We start from the raw sequence: 15974 nt of genomic DNA on the forward strand, positions 1-15974 counted from the left end.
TTGGTAGCATTCCACACCAGGATTCTTCCACATCATTTTCATTTTCCTAGGCTTGGGAGATGTCACGTGAAGGTCCCCACTGTGTCAAAAGTTTGTAGTGAGCCTCAAATAGCTGTAGGTTGGACAGCCACCTTCGGCTCAAACTCGGCAGCATTAGTTTTTAAAAGAATTTTTTTTAAAGATTTTATTTATTTATTTGACAGACGAAGATCACAAGTAGACAGAGAAGCAGGCAGAGAGAGAGGAAGGGAAGCAGGCTTCCCACTGAGCGGAGTGCCCGATGTGGGGCTCAATCCCAGGACCCTGGGATCATGACCTGAACCGAAGGCAGAGGCTTTAACCCACTGAGCCACCCAGGCACCCCTAAAAGAATTTTTAAAAAGATTTTATTTATTTATTTGAGAGAGAGAGAAAGAGAGAGCATGAGAGGGGAGAAGGTAAGAGGGAGAAGCAGACTCCCTGTGGAGTTGGGAGCCTGATGCAGAACTTGATTCCGGGACTCCAGGATCATGACCTGAGCCGAAGGTAGTTGCCCAATCAGTGAGCCACCCAGGCACCCAACAGCAGCATCAGTTTTTAAAGAAGGCCAAAGAAGGCAGGCTGAATCCCCAACCAATGTCTTCTATTCTTTGAGTCAGGACCTACCTCCACCTATTGAGAGAATGTATTTTGTTAGGATTGGCAGTCTGCCCACTTCTCAGGGGTACATAAAGGAGTCTACCCTAAATAATTCAAAATATGAAAAAGAATATGTGAGAACCTAGTGATCTTAGCATCATTTTCTGGTGAAAAATCAGAAACAATTTAAGTAGGTTAGCAGTAGGAGACATTACTGTATATTTGATAGATCTTATGCAGCTGTCAAAAATTGATGACTAGTGCAATGTAGAAAAAAGGTTTTTTTGCAAAGTTATGAGTGGAAGAAAGCAGGATATAGATTGGAATGCATACTATCAGAGTCATATACATGGTTTGCATATGAAAAATGGAAGGGAGCATTGTATGGCATGCATTAGCTCACTGAAGATATGTCTGAGCCATCCATGGGTTTGGTTCTGCTCTAGGTGATACATGTACAGTGGTGAATCTGGCATAATCTCTCGTCTCACAGAGTTTTCAGTCTAGTAGAGAATTATTTTTTCAAATTTTCTAATGTGTCTATTAAAAAGAACAAGGAGTGACTGTTTTAGGTGTCCTGTTCTTGCAAACAACACGAAAGTTCTGAGAACGGGTGTCAGGTCTGGCAGTTGCAGCTATATCAACACTTGATCCTGAAATGACAAAAATGACATCATGCTGCCCTGTCGCTGCCTCTCTAGACCTGTTAGGATCTCCCTTTGCCTTTATTCCCTGACTCAGTAGATGATTCAGCTATAATACTACCTTGGTGAATTTTATGATCAGAAACAGTCTAAAATCCTTATGATTGTATAAAATTGAACTAAAAAATGGTGTCTCACATCCTACCATTTGTGCCAGTTTATTTGTTGCCTATATAAAACTGCTAGAGAGAGGTTCCTGGGTGTCTCAGTAGGTTAGCGACTGCCTTCGGCTCATGTCATGATCCCAGGGTCCTGGGATTGAGCCTTGAGTCGGGCTCCCTGCTCCACAGGGGAGTCTGCTTCTCCCTTTCCCCGTGTTCACGCTCTCTTTTTCTCTTTTGGATAAACAAACAAACAAACAAACAAAAACTGCCAGAGAGCAAGGATCTTCTCTTCTGAATAATATTATGTAACACCTAAAGTAACCATGCATATCAGGAGACTCAGAGAAATAGCATGTTGTGTTGCCAACAACAAAATGCTCTTCATTCCTCTTAAACCTACAGTCCTTGGAGTATTAAGATGCCATGGGTAAGCTATAAAACATTAAATTGGGGAGTGTAAAAAGCAAAAGACTAAGTCCACCAGCTTGTCTCTTTCTGCCCTTTTGAAAAATCACAGTGAGGGGCATATGGGTAGCTCAATTGATTAAATGTTTGACTCTTGATTTCAGCTCAGGTCATGATCTTGGGGTTGTGGGATTGAGCCCTGTGTCAGGCTTTGTAGTTGGCATGGAGTCTGCTTGAGATTCTCTCTCTCCTTCGCCCTCTCCTCCTGCTCATGCTCTTTCTCTCTCTTTCAAGATCGCAAATGGTAGTTTCTTCGCTTTACTTAAGATAAAATTGAACTTGTTTTCCCTGAGTATCACTGAATGCCTGTTGTTTTCTTTAAAAGTGAGGATGTGAAATATTTTATCACATATCTTTCTTGACTGCAGACCCTCTTCCTTAGTTCCTTTTTACCCTATAATACATGTGTCTGGATGATCTATTGCAGGTGGCCACAAATAGCCGAGTTTACTTATTTGATATTTTCCTTCTGGGAAGTCGTGCTTTCAACAATGGACTTCAGATGGTATTAGAAGACAAGAGAATTTTGAAGGTGAGTGTGTAAGCTGATTTCCCCGATAGTAAGATTAGCAACCAGGTTCTAATTACTCTGTCTTCTGATTCTTTAGGTTATCCATGATTGTCGTTGGCTTTCTGATTGCCTCTCTCATCAGTATGGAATTTTGCTGAATAATGTCTTTGACACACAGGTACAAGCAGGGAAACCATGATTCAGTCCAGGGTATATAGCTCTTATAGAAAAAAGGCCCCATTTGGTGAGTGATTAAGCCTTTTTGTGTGTGTGTGCATGCCTTATTCCTGCATTCTTCTCCATGTAAGATGTCTATGCAATAGGTGACAATATTTGGTGAACTATAAAAGCACTACAGAAAAGTTACTTAAGGGACACCTGGGTGGCTCAGGTCATGATCTCAGGGTCCTGGGATCAACCCTTACTTGGTTCTCTGCTCAGTGGGGAGCCTGCTTCCCCCTCTCTCTCTGCCTGCCTCTCTGCCTACTTGTGATCTCTCTCTCTCTATATATATATCTCTGTGTGTCAGATAAATCTTAAAAAAAAAAAAAAAAAAGTATTTTGGGCGTGGCTGGTTGGCTCAGCTGATTGAGCATGTGGCTCTTGATGTCAGCTCCAATCATGATCTTGGGGTCCAGGGATGGAGGCCTGTGTCACCGGGGAGTCTGCTTATCTCTCTCCCTCTGCCCCTCCTCCTGCTTACATGCTCTCTCTCTCTCAAATAAATAAAACAAGTATTGAAGAATTTTTCTCTCATTTTGCTCCAGAATTTGTCAAATAAGAAGCAAGCTCTGGGTGGTGCCTGGGTGGCTCAGTCTTTAAAAGTCTGCCTTTGGCCTGGGTCGTGATCCCAGGGTCCTGGGATCAAGCCCCACATTGGGCTTCCTGCTCAGTGGGGAGCCTGCTTCTCCCTCTCCTGTTCCTCCTGCTTGTGTTTCCTCTCTCACTGTCTCTCTCTCTGTCAAAGAAAATCTAAAAAAAAAAAAAAAAAAAAAAAAAGGCAGCAAGCTCCGGGGTACCTGACTGGCTTAAACAGGAGAGCATGCAACTCTTGATCTTGGGGCCATGAGTTCAAGCCCCATATTGGGTGTAAGGATTACTTTAAAAATAAATAAATAAAGTCTTAAAAAAGCAGCAGCAGCAGCAGCAGCAGCAAGCTCCGTACTGTATAGCATTCAGAAACTTGAACAATTTGGCAGGTCATTCATAAATCTGACATGAGACACTTAGTGTGAGGTAACAGTTACATCTGTGCCTTTAGCTCATATGTACCAGTTAAGACTAATAGCTAGTTAGCATCTAGCTCAGAGACGCAGGTTGTCTTAGATATGCCCCAAAAGCCTATTCTGGGCCAAAATAGTCTGATTATATATGGTTCTTCTCTACCCTAAAGAATCCTTGAGAAATGAGAAGTACTTAGAGTATACTAACTTGCTCTTAGAGCTGATCTGAGTTTCTGGTATGGCTGTGAGAATAGTAAAACCACTAGCTTTCATTATGTCTCCTTTATGTTCTTCTAGTCTTCTAGGTTTATGCCAGTCAAAGGGGACAAGTTGAATACGTAAGTCTATAGATAGACTTTGGAGAGGGGTTAAAATAATGAATTATTTCTTATTATTTTTAAGTAATCTCTGTACCCTTAGCCAATTATTTTTGAGCAAAAATTCTGAAAAGCTCAATGTTGTTATTAAATATGGTTTAAATTTGCTCTTACATAACTTCCCATAATGAACTTTTTGCCACTTCTCTTTTGACCTGTTCCTTGGGCCTTCTTTCAGGATCTTTCTCTATATAGAGATTATTTCTAGCTTACTCCAAAATGTCAGAGAATTGCTTATTGTTCCTGAGACCATTAGGCTTCTTGATTAGACCCCATATGAACATGTTAGCACATCTTTCTGTATTTACTTTTCAGACTTCCATAGTACAAGAAGCAGGAATTGAGAATTTTTCCAGTTTTTTCCCTTTAACATAGTGTATTCGCTTCCTATTGCTGTTGTAACAAATCACCACAAATTTAGTAGCTTAAGACAATGTAAGTTTACTCTCTTACAGTTCTGGAGGTCAGCACTCTGCAATCATTCTCACTGCGTTAACACGAAAGTATCAGCAGGGCTCCTTTCTTGTGGAGGCCCTCAGGGAAGTCTGTTTCTCTGCCTTTTCAGCTGTCACTGTATTCTTTGGCTTGTGGCTCCTGCCATTTTCAAAATGTGCCACTGCTTACAGTCACAAACTGGTAGTCTCTTGGTGGGCTGGACCAAGAAAGCACACATAAACCCAGTGATATTTGGCTCTGGCCAGCAACTAGAGGGAGATACATAGCTGTATAAGTATATAGAATTCTATTTTATTTTAGTTGAGTTTTGGCAAAACAGAAATGAGAAAAGCATTTTATATTTCTGCTCAGTGCTTACAAGCCTGTTGGTCTTTGCTCAGTGGCAGTGGAATTGGGGTGGCAGGTTAAGAAGGAGCGGCTATTGATGGCTAAAGGAAGCAAGAAGTTGGGAGAACTTCGAGCTTTGCATGGAAGTGAGAAAAGCTGGCACAAACGTTTTCTAGAGTACCGACTTTTTTACTGAAACTTTTTAATTGATCCCAGTAAGAGAGGATTGCCCACTGATTGCCCTGAAGCCTAAGTGTTGTGACAGCACATTTGTTTTTTAATAATACTATGATATTAGCATAGAGAAGTGTGAATAGATATGCAAGAAAGCAAATAAGAGAAAAATTGTATTCATATTTAGAGAATGACATAATTTTCTTTTTTTTTCTGGGAGAGAATCCCTTTAAAAAAAACCTCTCTAAGTTTTAGAAAAGATATTCAGTTGATTCTGAATTGTTTTCAAATAAAGAATTTGTTCTTCTGTTTGTTAGAAAAAAAAAACAAAAATGCACCACTAGTCTCTGCTTCCAATGCCCCATCACCTCCAGTAACTTGTAGCCAAATCTTCCTGTGCCTCCCTCTTGTTCAGGGACATGGAGGATCCACCCAGATAATTCAAGTTAATCTTTCTATCTCAAGAGTCTTAATCACAGGGTGCCTGCGGCTCGGGTCATGATCCCAGGGTCCTGGGATCGAGCCCCGCATCGGGCTCTCTGCTCCGCAGGGAGCCTGCTTCCTCCTCTCTCTCTGTCTGCCTCTCTGCCTAGTTTCTCTCTGTCAAATAAATAAAATTTAAAAAAACTATTAAAAAAAAAAGAGTCTTAATCACTCCTGCAAAGTCCGTTTGCTATATAAAATAATGTTGATAGGTTCCAGGGGTTAGGATGTGGATATCTCTGTGGACCGTTATTTAGCCTACCACACAATTTTTAAAACAAATTATTTTTATTTTAATTTTTAAAATTAACATATAATGTATTATTAGCCCCAGGGGTACAGGTCTATGAGTCGCCAGGTTTACATACTTCACAGCACATACCTTCCCCAGTGTTCATAACCCCACCAACCTCTCCCTACCCCCTCCCCTTGGCAACCCTCAGTTTGTTTTGTGAGATTAAGAGTCTCTTATGGTTTGTCTCTCTCCCGATCCCATCTTGTTTCATTTATTCTTTTCCTACCCCTCAAACTCCCCACATTGCCTCTCAACTTCCTCATATCAGGGAGATCATATGATAATTATCTTTCTCTGATTGATTTATTTTGCTAAGCATAATACCCTCTAGTTCCATCTATGTCGTTGCAAATGGCAAGATTTCATTTCTTTTGATGGCTGCGTAGTATTCCATTGTATGTATTTATAAATATATATATATATATACACACACAGACCATATCTTCTTTATCCATTCATCTGTTGATGGACATCTAGGTTTTTTCCATAGTTTGGCTATTGTGGACATTGCTGCTATAAACATTCGGGTACACGTGCCCCTTCGGATCACTACATTTGTATCTTTAGGGTAAATAACCAGTAGTACAATTGCTGGTTCCCAGGGTAGCTCTATTTTCAACTTTTTGAGGAACCTCCATGCCATTTTCAAGCTGGTTGCACCAGCTTGCATTCCCACCTACAGTGTAGGAGGGTTCCCCTTTCTCCGCATCCTCTCCAGCATCTGTCATTTCCTGATTTGTTAATTTTAGCCATTCTGACTGGTGGGAGGTAGTATCTTATTGTGGTTTTGATTTGTATTTCCCTCATGCTGAGTGATGTACCACACAATTTTTTAAAGATTTATGTATTAGAGAGAGAGAGAGAGAGAGAGAGAGTACATATGCAAGCATTGGGGAGAGGCAGAGGGAGAAAGAGAAGCAGACTCCTCACAGAGCAGGGAGCTGGATGTGGGGCTGATCCCAGGATGTTGAGATCATGACCTGAGTTGAAGGCAAATGCTTAACCAACTGAGCCACCCAGGCACCCCAAGATCTTATTGTTTTTGAGTCATCTCTTCACTCAACATGAGGCTCAGACAACCCTGAGATTAAGTTGTATGCTCTACCAACTAAGCCTGCCTGGTGCCTCTCCAATTCTTTTTTTTTCCCCTCCCAATTCTTTTTTTTTTTTTTTTAAGATTTTATTTATTTATTTGTCAGAGAGAGAGCAAGCAAGAGCGAGCACAGGCAGACAGAGCAGCAAGCAGAGTTAGAGGGAGAAGCAGGCTCCCCGCGGAGCAAGGTGCCCGATGTGGGACTCGATCCCAGGACGCTGGAATCACGACCTGAGCCGAAGGCAGCTGCTTAACCAACCAAGCCACCCAGGTGTCCCTCCCCTCCCAATTCTTAATTGTATTAGTTTTCCTTGCCAAAATTTTGCCAGAGTTGCTGATAAGTAATACAAATAATTCTCAAATTTATCTTCCTTTCCCCACTGCCTAAGGGTACTAAGGAGTAATAGATAATCATAAGGCAGGCAAACAAAAGGAGTGGAAAAGAAGGAGGATGAGGATACTTTAAAGTTGGGTGATCATTTTGTATTCTTTCCTAATTTTTCAGAATTAGCTGACTGAACAATTTTTCCGATGACATTTTCTGTCATGTGGGTCCTTAGGGAGATTGGTATTTAAAGACATTTTTCTAAATATATTTCTGCCATGAGATAGCTGTCTATGTAATCTTCAGACAGGTTTTTGTTTTGTTTTGTATTTTTATGCCACAGGTAGCGGATGTCCTTCAATTTTCCATGGAAACAGGTGGCTTTCTTCCAAACTGCATCAGTTCTTTACAGGAGAGTTTAATCAGACACCTTAAGGTAGCCCCTAAATATCTCTCCTTTCTGGAAGAAAGACAGAAATTGATTCAGGTGAATATTGAAGCATGTCCCATATGACATTAATCTTTCCAAGAGTTTTGTGAGTGGGATCGTCAGCATATTACATAGACAAGTGGCAGCAGCTGTGTAAGGATAGGAGCATTGCCAAAATTTTAGCTGTTTCAAATGGGAAGTTTGTGATTTCAAGTTGATAAAAGCCAGGATTCATATTTGTTGGTTATCAGAAAGTACTCTGAAATAAATTTACAGTCCTCCAGGGAAGGTTTTTGTTGGGAATGTTGTTTAAGGTGTGATGGAATCAAAACCATCCCAATTATTTCTTTCAAAGTAGAATAAATTTTCCTTAGCTCCTACTAGCCTCACCTGCACACTTAGATCATGACCATATTGTTTGTAGTTTTGGTCCTATAATTAAGTCTATTCTCTTCAGTATTGAATGAGAAGCCCTGATTGGTTGATCGATGGATTGATCTTTCTCTCTCTCTCCCACAGTCCCTCCCTGTCACCCCATCTTTTCCCTCTACATATCACACTTAATATATACATACATAAGGGGGTGTGTTTGTGTGTATTTTCAGAAATACACTGTCATTGAAGAAAATAACGGTAATAGTGTTTTAAGTTAAGTGACCCTTAGATAAACAGTTATCTTTAAAGTTTTGCTTATTATTCAGAGGAAATTGTCTGGGTATCTCTAGGAAAATCCGGAAGTGTGGTTCACACGACCTCTTTCACCCTCCTTACTGAAAATTTTGGCCCTGGAAGCTACCTACCTACTACCCCTTCGTCTGATACTCCTGGATGAGATGATGTCTGACCTAACCACCCTTGTGGATGGGTACCTGAACACTTACCGAGAAGGGTCTGCAGACCGCCTGGGGGGCACAGAGGTAGGTGTGGCAATCCGAGACTGTGTTTTTAGCACTTCCATTCCTGCCCCATTGCTCATGGAGGGCACAGTGATACCCGTTCTTCCCAGTTTTGGGAAACCACAAGGCTGACTTGGTTATAAACATTTTTTTTTTAAGATTTATTTACTGATTTATTTGACAGAGATCACAAGTAGGCAGAGAGGCAGACAGAGAGAGAGGGGGAAGCATTTTCCTTGCTGAGCAGAGATCCCAATATGGGGCTTGATTCCAGGACCCTGAGATCATCACCTGAGCTGAAGGCAGAGGCTTAACCCACTGAGCCACCCAGCACCCCAGTCATAAAACTTTGAAGGAGCTATAGCTTGGGCTCCATTCATCTCCTTAAGTACATCTTTGCAGTATTAAGTTATACTCTGTCAAAGAATGGACAAATTTAAGATTTCATTACCAATTTGTAAGAAACCAGCACAATGTATCAGAACTATAGACTTGGAGTTGGCAAACTATTGCCCTAAGGCCACATCTGGCCCACAGCCTGCTTTTGTGCTTCTCACAAGGTCAGAAAGAAGGCTTTTTATGATTTTAATGGTAGGCAACAGAGATCATTTGTGGCTAAAATAGTTACCGTTTGACCCCTTACATAAAAAATTTGCCTTCTGGGTCTGGGGGCACCTGGCTGACTCAGTCAGTGGAGCATGTGACTCTTGGTCTTAGGGTCATGAGTTTGGGTGTTGGGTGTAGAGATTGCTTAAAGGTAAAGTTGTTTAAAAAACAACAAAGAAGTTGCATCTGCTGCTATTGGTGCTAATAGCCATGCTTACTTAGGAATACTGAAGCAAAACCCTAAATAAAATAATAACATTTTTTATATGATCCCTGCTTTGATGTATTATACTTCTCTTTTAATGTGTTGCCGATTTCTGCTTGCAAGCATCGTACAGTGTTACGAAATTCTCCATTTTCCTAGAACAAAGAAAGTCTTATGATTATCTCTTATACGCTGAAAAGAATGTAACCTTTCTGTATTTTGCTCTCACTGTATTTTGCAACATAAAAATCCTTGTATACCCTGTTCAGTTGGAGAATTTAAATATCTTTCATTTATCATTGTAAAACCAAGGAGTTTTATAACTTTTTGTAATTTGTTTTCATTTTTTAAGGCTGAAAAGATGTGATAATATCCTATATACATTACTGATTAAAGTTGGAATACAGGATAAATCATATCTTTTTTTTTTAAAGATTTTATTTATTTATCAGAGGGTGAGAGGGGGATAGAGCGAGCACAGGCAGACAGAATGGTAGACAGAGGCAGAGGGAGAAGCAGGCTCCCTGCTGAGCAAGGAGCCCGATGTGGGACTCGATCCCAGGGCACTGGGATCATGACCTGAGCCGAAGGCAGCTGCTTAGCCAACTGAGCCACCCAGGCGTCCCAGGATAAATCATATCTTAAACAGGAAATCTATATAATGTTTGATTCAGAACACTGAAAGCATTCCCATTAGTATCATGAAAATACAAAAATTGGGGCGCTTGGGTGGCTCAGTGGGTTAAAGCCTCTGCCTTTGGCTGGGGTCATGATCTCAGGGTCTTGGGATCGAGCCCCACATCAGGCTCTCTGGTCCAGGGAGCCTACTTTCCCCCCACCCTCTCTCTCTGCCTGCCTCTCTGCCTACTTGTGATCTCTGTCAAATAAATAAATAAAATTTTAAAAAAATACAAAAATTGTGACTACTGTCACCACCTTAACATTTTTTGAAGCTATTAGCCAATGAAAAATATTTTTTTAAAAGATTTTAATTATTTGTCAGAGGGAAGAGCACAAGCAGGGTAATCTGCAGGCAGGGGAGAAGCAGGCTCCCTGCTGGGTGAGGAGTCTGATGCAGGACTCTTCCCAGGACCCTGGGATGATGACCAGAGGCCAAGTCAGCCAATTAACTGACTGAGCCACCCAGGCATCCCGCAAATGAAATTTGAAGGAAAAAAAAGACAAACTATAAAAAATGAATAGGAGGAATCAAAATTATGACTTGCCAATGATACAAATGAAAATGTAGAAAATCAGTGGAAAAAGATTACTACAAACAAAAGAACAGTTTAGTAAAATGGGTACAAATACAACATGACAATTGATAGTTTTTTTGCATCTGTATATACAGCAAAAAATATATAATGGGAGAAACACCCATTTATAATTGTAACAAAAAGATAGATTACCTAGAAATAAATCTTATAAGAAATGTGAAATATAAAGGAAACATTAAAATATCACTGAATGGCATAAAAGCAGACTTAAATGAATGGGGACGCTAAGCATTTTTAGTTATCAATTACTCTTTAATTAACTATTGAATTTGCCTCTATTCCAAGAAAAATACTACCGTCAGCATTATAGTGCTTATAAAGATAAATACATATAAATAAGACTTGTCCTGTCAGATATTAAGTCATATAAGTCTACATTAAATAGAAATCATTTTGGGGCACCTGGATGGCTCAGTTGGTAGAGCATGACTCTCGTGATCTCAGGGTTGTAAATTTGAGGCCCGTTTTGGGTGCTGAGATTAGTTAAAACAACAACAACATTTTGTGACTGGTACATGTGTAGGCAGATCGATGGAACATAGTAGAGAACCCAGCAAAAGATCCAATATCTATCTGCCAGTATGGGGGCACCTGGGTGGCTCAGTCAGTTTAGCATGTGCCTCTGGCTCAGGTCAGGATCTAACAGTCCTGATACCAAGCCTTGGGATTGCTGCTCAGCAGGGAGTCTGCTTCTCCCTCTTCCTCTGCCCACCGTTCCCCCTGCTGTGCTCTTGCCAGTTCTCTCTCTCTCAAATAAATGAGTAAGATCTTTTTTTTTTTTTTAATATTTTATTTATCTATTTGACAGTGAGAGATCACAAGTAGGCAGAGAGGCGGGCAGAGAGAGAGGAAGGGAAGCAGGCTACCGGCCGAGCAGAAAGCCCGATGTGGGGCTTGATCCCAGGATCCTGAGATCATGACCTGAACCGAAGGCAGCGGCCCAACCAGGCCACCCAGGCGCCCCGAGTAAGATCTTTAAAAGAAAATTTCTGCCAGTATCATTGGGATAAAGGTAGAATTTCCAATTAATGAGAAAAAGATAATCAATAAAAGGCTTTAGGTAATTGACTAAGCATTGTATGGGAAGAGAATCAAAGTTGGATTACCAAAATAAATTCCTTGGATCAAGTATTTATGTTAACAATAGGATTATAAAATTATTAGAAAAAACAACTAAAAGAAAATTATTTCACAATAAGGAATGCTTTTCTTCCTGCCTCCCAAGTTCATTGAAGAATAACTGACAAAATTAATTCTATATAAAGCATACATTATGATGATTTGATATACATATACATTGTGAAATGATTAACAAGACTAAGATAAGTAATGTATCCATCAACTCATATAATTAACTCTGTGTGGTAAAAATGCTAAAGATCTGCTCTTAGCAATTTTCAAGTATATGGTACCACGTTATTATAGTAAACGTGCAGTGCATTAGATCCTCAGAATTTATTTATGTTTTTATAGGTTTTTTTCCTTGTAGTTGAAAATTTGTACCCTTTAACCTCCATCTCCCCCTTTTCTTCTCCTCCCAGCTGCTGGCAACCTCCATTCTATACTGTTCCTATGAAATTAGCTTTTTTAAAAAATATTTCACATATAAGTGATACCATACAATATTTTCTCTGTCTGGTTTATTTCACTTACCATAATGCCCTTTAAGTGCATCCATGTCACAAATGGCAGCAGTTTCTTCCTTTTTAATGGCTAAATATTATTCCAGTGTGTATGTGTATCTCACATCTTTTTTATCCATTCATCCATTTATGTAAATAGGTAATTTCCATATCTTAGCTATTGTGAGTAATGCTGCAGTGTAAAGGGAGTGCAGATATCTCTTAAAGATAGTGATTTCACTTCCTTTTGTACATATACCCAGATATGGAATTGCTGGACTGCATGGTAGTACTATTTTTATTTTTATTTTTTTAAGATTTTATTTATTTGACAGACAGAGATCACAAGTAGGCAGAGAGGCAGGCAGAGAGAGGAGGAAGCAGTCTCTGTGCTGAGCAGAGAGCCCAATGCGGGGCTCGATCCCAGGATGCTGGGATCAAGTCCTGCATTGGGATTCTTGCTCAGCGGGGGGCCTGCTTCTCTCTCTGCCTCTGCCTGCCACGTTGCCTGCTTATGCTCACACTCTATCTCTTTCTCTCCGAAAGATTTTATTTATTGGGACGCCTGGGTGGCTCAGTTGGTTAAGCGGCTGCCTTCGGCACAGGTCATGATCCTGGCGTCCTGGGATTGAGTCCCATATCGGTTCCTTGCTGGGCAGGGAGCCTGCTTCTCCCTCTGCCTCTGCCTGCCACTCTGTCTGCCTGTGTTCACTCTCTCTTTCTCTCTGACAAATAAGATTTTATTTATTTATTTGACAGAGATCTCAAGTAGGCAGAGAGGCAGGCAGAAAGAGAGGAGGAAGCAGGCTCCCTGCTGAGCAGAGAGCCTGATTCGGGACTTCATCCTAGGACCCTGGGATCATGACCCGAGCCAAAGGCAGAGGTTTTAACCCACTGAGGCACCCAGGCACCCCTCTCTGATGAAATAAATAAATAAAACCTTTAAAAAATTCTCTTAAAAAAATCAAGATGCAGAAGAATATATATTATACTATGATACCATTTGTGTAAAATAGTATTTAGGAAGAGTTATCAAAATAAAAGGTTGTGGGGAAACTAAAATTGAAAAACGTGATGCAATGAAGAAATGAAAATGAAGTGAAAAAAAGGAAAATAAATGCATTTAGTAACAGGTATATATACACAGACATAATCACAGATGCATAGACTGTATCTTTGTGTGGTTACTTGAGAAACTGCTTTCTAGAAGATGCACTTGCTAAGGGGACTGGGAACAGGTTGGGCAGGACACTTATTTTTCATCATTAATCTTTACACATGCACACACCCATGCACAACACACACTCGAAATGGATTCAAAATATTTAACTTAATCAGAAATAGTACTACCATAGTTGAATACGCTAGAGGGAGCCGTAAGAACACATTTGAATTGATGCTCACTTGCCAAATACTGTTAAGTACAGCTGAAGTGATTTTAAGGACCATATTCAGAAGTTTCGTTAGAATGGACTTATTTTCCTGTTCTTTTCTTAGCCTACATGTATGGAGCTTCCAGAAGAACTGCTTCAACTCAAGGACTTCCAGAAGCAGCGCAGAGAGAGAGCTGCAAGAGAATATAGGGTGAATGCACAGGGACTCCTAATAAGGACAGGGATATGTCCAAAGAAATCAATGACAGAGACAGTGGGGAAAGAGGGGAAAGGGGGGGTTTTGTTGCTTTGTAAGAACTCTACACCAGATAAAACTCCAGGTTTTACATCTCATCGGGATGGAAATTTGCTGATAGAAAAATCTAAAAATAAACAAACTCTGACAGAATCTCAACATCAACCTCCCATGAAGGAAGAAACCAGTGAGGATGGTGTCAACAAACTCATTTGCCCTGAGCCAGAGGGGCTAGAGGACCAGGGGAGAATAATTCAAAAAGAACACGGTAAGATACCCAAACAGGAATTTCAGACAAGTTTATCTTTGAAAGAGGAGATAGAACAGTTACTGATGCTGGAAAACAAGGATGACCTAAAATGCACAAAACAAGATGTTTCAGTGTCTCCTTCCCTTCCTCAGGAAACCAGAGTGTCTCCAAGTGATACCTTTCTTCCTTTTAGAAAAGCTGTGCTTCCCACACTTCCTCCCTGTCCAGCCTTGGAGAAAACCGATTCTTGGATTAATTTCTCTCCAAATTTATCTTAGAGATGTGCAGTTTATTCTTGAGACCGTGAAGGTGGCTCGTTTCCTGTGCCAGAAGGACTTTCCTCAGTGCTTAAGTTGGTCATGTTGTAAATTTAGGATTGCCTCAGTCACAGAGGAAGGAAGACTTCAGCGAAAATTATATCCTCTTGCTTACTCCTGCATGCCTAGAATTTGGTTAGGAGGGAATTAATAAGTTAAATAGTGGAAGAAGTAAATGTTTTGATTATGTCACTGTGCAGATGTGTTCCCAGTGTTTCAGAGTGAATGATTTCTCATAATTTGAAGAGGGGGAAAAAATCTTAGGCTTAGTACCTGGAAGAATCTTTACTCTTAAACTTTTTTTTTTTTTTTTAATGTAAACCCTATGCCCAAAGTGTGGCTTGAACTCACAATCCCAAGTTTAAGAGTTGTATGCTCTACCAGTGAGCCAGCCAGACGCTCCTACTTTTAAACTTCTGTTGTATTTTTTGGTTTGAAAGGGGTTGGTAAAAGTTGTATCAATAAGTTTTTAAAGATTGGTACCTGATAACTTTACCAGTACATTTTTCTTTTTTAAAATACTAACTCTAACTTGTCAATTATACCTCAAAAAAGCTAAAAAAAAAACTTTAGTTTTGAATTTTTAATGTTTTTTTTTGTCTTATATCATAAACACAAATTAATGTAACTAAGGAATCAATATCCCAGTTTTAATTTCTTTTGATTTCTTTACTTTTAGAAAGTTTTATTTTCGTAACAAAGCAGGGACTTCTTTTGAGTATATCTGTTATGTAAACTTGGAGTTTGAGTCCCTCTATTTTCCTGGAGTTAGTATACTTTCTTTTGTTATTTTGTTTAAAAAATTTTTTTTAAATTTTTTGTAGGCTCCACACCCAGTGTAGGGCTTGAACTTACAACCCTGAGGTTGAGTTGCCTTCTCTACTGACTGAGCCAGCCAGGTGCCCCAGTTTGGTATTCTTTCTTTGGGTGAAAGGAAGGTGGCTTGTACTGAAACCTTTTTATATTGAGTACTTGCAAGTTGCTCACATTTTTTTGTGTACAATAACCAATAAACCTGTTGTACCATTGGATTATCTTTTTTCTTCATTTGGTCACAGTAGGAATAAGATAGAATATGTCTGGATTTCTAGGTCTGGAGTCCAATGTAAAAAGCCTGTTGACTCTCATACAGGACTAATTTATTATGCCTATGGGAAACTTCGAGACAGCCTATAATGAGGAACATCCTTGTCTGCACTTGCCGATTCTGAGTGCCACCAGAAAAATAGCTGTGCCCTTCCAAACTCCAGAACGCAGATTTAGTCTAAACTAAAGATGAAGGCAGGTCCAAGAGCATCAGTTCATCCCTGCAGTTCCAGTGTCTCACTTGTCCTTCATTGAGAAGGTCACTTTGGGTCAAGGTGGTTTCTGGTTCATCTTGGGTGAATACATCTTCAGATTGAGCCCAGAATGTGGTTAATCCAGGTTTACTCTGGAAAGTGCATGAATTCTTGTAAAATTTCTAGAACAGATTTAACTTCCTACAGAACCATTAAATTGCCACACACAACATATATACATAAAGGCTACAAAGAAAAACAAAACACTCTTCATATTCAAAAGAAGAAGTCTTGTTTCATTAGGTAT

General features: G+C 40.0%; 1 protein-coding gene across 6 annotated transcripts in view; it reads left to right on the top strand.

The window, feature by feature from the left end:
- The window catches only part of EXD1 (exonuclease 3'-5' domain containing 1), a 33938-nt gene extending 18520 nt beyond the window's left edge, over positions 1–15418 (top strand). For all 6 annotated transcript variants that reach the window (XM_082735568.1, XM_082735565.1, XM_082735566.1 and 3 more), the window contains 5 exons: positions 2319–2423; positions 2500–2580; positions 7499–7642; positions 8311–8502; positions 13689–15418. In XM_082735568.1, coding sequence (XP_082591694.1) covers positions 2319–2423; positions 2500–2580; positions 7499–7642; positions 8311–8502; positions 13689–14348 — 1182 coding nt within the window. In that variant the 3' untranslated portion in view covers positions 14349–15418. The remainder of the gene's footprint in view (positions 1–2318; positions 2424–2499; positions 2581–7498; positions 7643–8310; positions 8503–13688) is intronic.
- The last annotated feature ends 556 nt before the right edge of the window (positions 15419–15974 follow it).

The sequence above is a fragment of the Mustela nivalis genome (assembly GCF_964662115.1).
Source record: "Mustela nivalis genome assembly, chromosome: 6".
Classification (NCBI taxonomy): domain Eukaryota; kingdom Metazoa; phylum Chordata; class Mammalia; order Carnivora; family Mustelidae; genus Mustela; species Mustela nivalis.